The 5,306-nt window shown below is 57.3% G+C and overlaps 2 protein-coding genes across 2 annotated transcripts; both read left to right on the plus strand.

Moving 5' to 3' along the window:
- Positions 1-497: 497 nt before the first annotated feature.
- ACA1_357950 (PhytanoylCoA dioxygenase (PhyH) superfamily protein) lies at positions 498-2,033 on the plus strand (the record flags this gene model as incomplete). Its single annotated transcript, XM_004352650.1, has 9 exons — positions 498-627; positions 675-766; positions 829-938; positions 1,035-1,224; positions 1,292-1,373; positions 1,453-1,604; positions 1,724-1,742; positions 1,826-1,914; positions 1,986-2,033. 9 exons carry the CDS (start codon positions 498-500, stop codon positions 2,031-2,033), a joined length of 912 nt encoding a protein of 303 aa, XP_004352702.1.
- Positions 2,034-2,353: 320 nt separating this feature from the next.
- ACA1_357960 lies at positions 2,354-3,977 on the plus strand (the record flags this gene model as incomplete). The annotated part of the gene is made up of 6 exons (XM_004352651.1): positions 2,354-2,748; positions 2,862-2,999; positions 3,092-3,272; positions 3,374-3,513; positions 3,616-3,757; positions 3,849-3,977. 6 exons carry the CDS (start codon positions 2,354-2,356, stop codon positions 3,975-3,977), a joined length of 1,125 nt encoding a protein of 374 aa, XP_004352703.1.
- Positions 3,978-5,306: the final 1,329 nt, after the last annotated feature.

Here is a 5,306-nt window from a genome sequence, read left to right on the forward strand (position 1 = left end):
GATCGTTTTGCCCACCTCCTGCTGTGGCTCCCTCTTCAGTTCCTTCCCGTCCGCCAGTTGGGTTGGGGTACTACCAATGCGGCCACGGCCCAGTAGTACGCTTCGCTATTTGAAATTTCAGTACGAACTCCACTGTGCTGCGAAATTTCCTGATGTGTAGCACAGAGACCATGAAGTTCAAACAGAGGCTCCGGGATGCAGATGCACTCTCACCAACCAGGTTCAAACCTGTGATCTTCCCCACGCCCCCTAACATGAGGTGTGGGCTCACTCAGTCTCACCCGTGTGCAGCTCAGCTGTGTTTCCACGAGGGGGAAACACCTCCTCGTGTTGGTGTTTTGGGCCAGATAAAGGCGCTTACCTTACATGGGCTGACAATGCGCCTCTTGGTGATCAAGGCTCTCCCACCCAACATCCCTGAGCATCGTTGACCTATCAGTAGTGACGCACCGCAGCCTATTCTCCAATAATTAGAGGATAGAGGATAGCCCAAGAAGATGGCACAGTTTGATTTTGATGCGAAGGCCGAGGGGTGGTCCACCAGCTGGATGCCGCTGCCCAAGCCCGCCCCCTCTCCATTTGCCTCGGCCGAGCGGCTGGCCCAGATCGCACTACGCAGTGTAGAAGGTATGCCCACCCCTTTCTTCTTCGTCTCACACTCACTCCCCCCGTAGTCACGGAGGAAGACGTGCAGAGCTTCGAGAAGAAGGGGTACTGGATGGCCCCCAAGATGCTTGAAGACGAGGACATCGAACTCCTGCGCAAGGTTCACCACCCGCTTCAGCCACAGAAGATCATCAAGTTCACTTCACTCGTTTAAAAAAAAAGGAAGCGAACCGCGTCTTCGAGGGCAAGGTCGATCGGGGCAGTACGCCCTACGAGTACGAGTACTGGAAGAGAGTCGTGTCCAAACACCAGCAGGACCTTCCCGACGTACTGTACGTGCGTCCACTTCGCCAGAGCACTCTTGCGGATGGGCCAGCTGGTGGTGCTCAGCCATGTGTGCGTGTGTCATGTGTGTCGTGTGTCCGCAGGAAGGTGAACAACGCGTGGTGGGTGAATGACGCGGTGAAGAAGGTGGTTCTCTCGCCCGCCATCGGCGAGGCGGCCGCCAAGCTGCTGAGAACGAACGAGATCAGGCTGTGGCACGACCAGGTCATCGCCAAGCCGGGCCTGGGTCCCGACGGCCACAGCGAGAATGCCGGCAACATCGGTTGGCATCAGGTGCGTTCAACACCTGCTCCCTCGCTGCCCACACAATCGCGCTCACACCGGACGTGTGAGTGTGCAGGACTATGGGTTCTGGCAAGTCTCCAACAGCTCGTCGATGATCACCGCTTGGATCGCCCTGCAGGACACTGACCTGTCCAATGGTACCTGCCTATTCACCAACACATATATATATATTAGATTAACTCTTTAGAAATATATCTCGAATTTATTGTGCAACAGGCGGTCTGCGTACGATCACGGGCTCACACAAGTGGGGCTTGCTGCCGGACTCGGCCACCTTCTTCGAGAAGGACCTCGACTCCCTCCAAGCCAAGTTCTCCGCCTTCGGCGACCAGTGGAGCGATGAGCCCTCCATCATGAAGGCCGGACAGGTACGACCACCCTTCTTGGCACCTGGTCTTCTTCTGCAAGACTCACTCACCTTTTCATCAAGGTGGCATTCCATCACGCCTTGACCATCCACGGCTCAGGACCCAACACGACGCACCAGACGCGCTACGCCATTGCGGGTTCGTGTCTACTACTTCTTCCATGGACCGAAGCGAGCTGGTGATGATGATGTCCCTATCTACTTTCATTTTTAATGTCGCAGTGCACATGCAATCGGAGCATGTGGGCTTTCAGTCGGGGCGTGGCTGGCACTCCAACGTGCGCGACTTGGGACCCAACCTCCAGGAGGGCGTACGTTGTGGTGTTGGTCGGGGTATCTGGAATCCCAACCGCACCCCTCACCTCACCTTATTCCCCATCAGGACTTGTTTGTCGGTCCCGCTTTCCCGGTATTGTGGCGCCGAAGCTGAGGCCCAAGCCAGAAAGCCCACCACGTCCCAAGAGCCAAACAACGCAATTCCGTCTGGGAAGAGAAAGTTCGCTCGAGGGCATATTTCAAATATTTGTTTATCATCGGTCCTGCCTGGTACTAAAATCGGAATATTTGAAGTATGATGAATACAACTGAATTTTCGGATGAACGAAACTGAGATCTGAGTGGCTCGTCGGGAGTGGTCGGCGAAACCTAAACTCCCCGCACCAAGAGGCCAACAAACGATAAAAACGACATCTGCCATCTACTGGACCAACCAAGCCAGCAACAGTAACAACCCAACGCACGAACTCGCACATGAAGCAGCACTGTTCTCAGAGAATAGCCAGCCTGCGTGGCGGCGGCCGTGACGCCTTTGCCCGGCTTGCTACTACCACTGCCTCCTCCCTCGCCTCCGGCAATGGCGGCGTACGGGCCTCGACCCTAGCCCAGGCCAGGCGCCACCTCTCCCTTCGCCTCGCCCCGACCACCATGACCTCCACCACCTCGCGGACCTCGTCGGCCACCTCGACCACCATGACCACTCGCGGCAGGTGGTGCCAGGGAGGAGCACTGGCCTGGTCGCGGGCCAACACCACGTCGGCCGCCATGACCGACGGCGAGCCCAAGCAGACCCAGGAGGAGAAGAAGGCCGCGGCCTCCAACCCCTCCATCGCTGCCCAGCAGACCGTCGAGCGCGCTCAGCAGCAAAGGTTGGTATTCACCCCTCTACATTTTGCATTTTACTTGTGCTACTTGAGTAGAACAAGAAGATGAAGAGAGCACTACTCACCTCGACCACTACTCGACCGCTTATGCGCTGCAGTGGCAAGTCGACGAGGGTGGCCTACACCCTGCCGCACCCCATTTGGCAGAACGAGTACGTAGATGCGGTGGAGATCAACCACACGCCGCCTGAGAACCTCACCGACAAGCTCGCCCTCAACACCGTGCGTCTCATGAGGTACGTCTCCATCTTTTGCTTCCCATTGCTGCTGTTCTCAACACACACACACACACACACAACACGACACACGACACACGACACACACACAGATTCAACTTTGACTGGATGAGCGGGTACTCGTGGGGCAAGCTGACGGAGGCCGACTGGCTGCGTCGAATCATCTTCCTCGAGACCGTGGCGGGCGTGCCCGGCTCCGTGGCCGCCATCCTGAGGCACCTCCACTCGCTGCGCCGCCTGAAGAGGGACCACGGCTGGATCCACACTCTCCTGGTACGCACGTGTGTTGTGTCGTGTGTCGTGTGTGCGCACGCGCGTGTGCGGTGTGTGACTAACCATCGATCGTGTGCGTGTGCGGCGTTAACGCTCTGCAGGAGGAGGCCGAGAACGAGCGCATGCACCTGTTGACGGGGCTCAAGCTCAAGCAGCCTGGCAAGATCTTCAGGACCGCCGTGTGGGTCACTCAGGGCATCTTCTTCAACTTCTTCTTCGCCGCCTACCTCGTCTCCCCGCGGTAACCGCCCGCCTCATCGTCGTCATCACCGCACGCACACACAAAGCTGACGTCACGTGTGCGTCATGTGTGTGTGTCGTGTGTGTCGTGCGGTCTGCGCAGGTTCTGTCATCGATTCGTGGGCTATCTCGAAGAGGAGGCGGTGAGGACCTACACCCACCTGCTCCACGACCTCGACGCCGGGAAGCTGCCCGAGTGGAAGGACACTCCCGCCCCGGAGATCGCCCGCCAATACTGGAAGATGGTACGATGATTCCATTCAACAACAACAAGAAGAAGAAGAAGCCAGGGAGCGGTGATGTTGATCAACGTGTGCCTCTTCTCTGCTGTGTTAGGGTGATGATGCCAAGTGGAGGGACGTGGTGGCATTGATCAGAGCCGACGAAGCGCACCACAGGGAGGTCAACCACACCTTTGCCAACCTCCAGCTCGAGCAGGACAACCCGTTCCCTCCGGGCCACTAAGCACTCCCTCCTCTTTTTTTGCTATTGTTTTCGCTCTCAATTCCAATGTAACCCATTCAACCAATTGTTGTACTGCATTCAGCATGTGATGTGGACCATGTCCAACAATTTGACAACATGCCATCATGTTCTCAGTACTTGACAAGCCTTCCTCTGCACCAGGTGGACTATCTTGAGAAGAAGGAGAGGCATAAAACACCTCGGTAGGTGATCATGTTGCCCAGGTTCCATATTAGGGATTCAGCTGCAACCGGGTCGCACTACAACCACCCCAGAGAAGCAGCACAATCCACTTACTCAAGACGAAGCTCAGTGGCATGCACATGGTCAGCAGGCAGGACTGCCCTGATGCGCTCCCAGTAGTCCAGGTGGCAGGCCTACCCCCCCGCTACTTGTACGCTATGAGGAGGCACTCATCATCTGTGTCCGTACGGCTGTGTGTTTGTCTGCAGCACCTTGATGCCCTCCGCTGCCCGTCGTTTACACGACCGCCACTTCCAGCACCACCTCTCGCTACCGCGGCTAGGCGGAGCCGCAGGGAGGTGAATGGCCGCATACAGGAAGGAGTCGACGATGAAGAGGAGGAGGGCGGGGCGGAGGAGAGGTACATACAACGGCGAACGCGTCAGAGGTGCAAGCGATACCGTCGCGATGTGGTCGAGGAAGACCGCTCCTCCGCGTTGCTGGTTGATGGTCTCGTCGAGCACGAAGCTCGGTTGGTGCATAAGCGGGTCGAGCTGAGTGGGCCGCATCGCCCAGATCGACGAAGAGCTGCGCTTGCTACGTAGCAAGCGCGAACTCGGTTGGCACCAACCCCAGCAGAGAGCCGACCCTCCTTTACACCGCATTACCACCATCTCTTCTTCTACATCTTCTTCCTCTGATTTCAGTCTACTGATGGGGGTGAAGGTGGACCGTGCCTACGTTGGGCTCACCTTGGAGAACATGGACAAGAGTGGGGAGGATGGAGGTGATGAGATGCAGGAGTATAATGATGAGGAGGCAGAGTTCAGGGCACGTTCAGAGGCCGCGCACCACTACCGATTCCTCGTGCCCTAAGTCAGAGCGGCCGCTACGCCCTCATACTCTTATAGGACCACCACCGAACACTTCGACTTCTGCGACGGCGAGTAGCGAAGGCGAGAAGCTCCAGAACGTGACTGGCAAGGACGGCACCACCAACGGCCAGCGCTGGCTCCTCCGCCTCGCGCAGCTACGCGAGTTCAGCCTCCACCACGGCCACACCAGAGTTCCTCGGTAGTGTAGAAGCACACACCCTTCGTCTTCTGCGTTGTTTACATCTTCTTCTGCTTCATCTTGTTGACGTCC

Source organism: Acanthamoeba castellanii (genome assembly GCF_000313135.1).
Source record: "Acanthamoeba castellanii str. Neff unplaced genomic scaffold scf7180000084735, whole genome shotgun sequence".
NCBI classification, from domain to species: domain Eukaryota; phylum Discosea; order Longamoebia; family Acanthamoebidae; genus Acanthamoeba; species Acanthamoeba castellanii.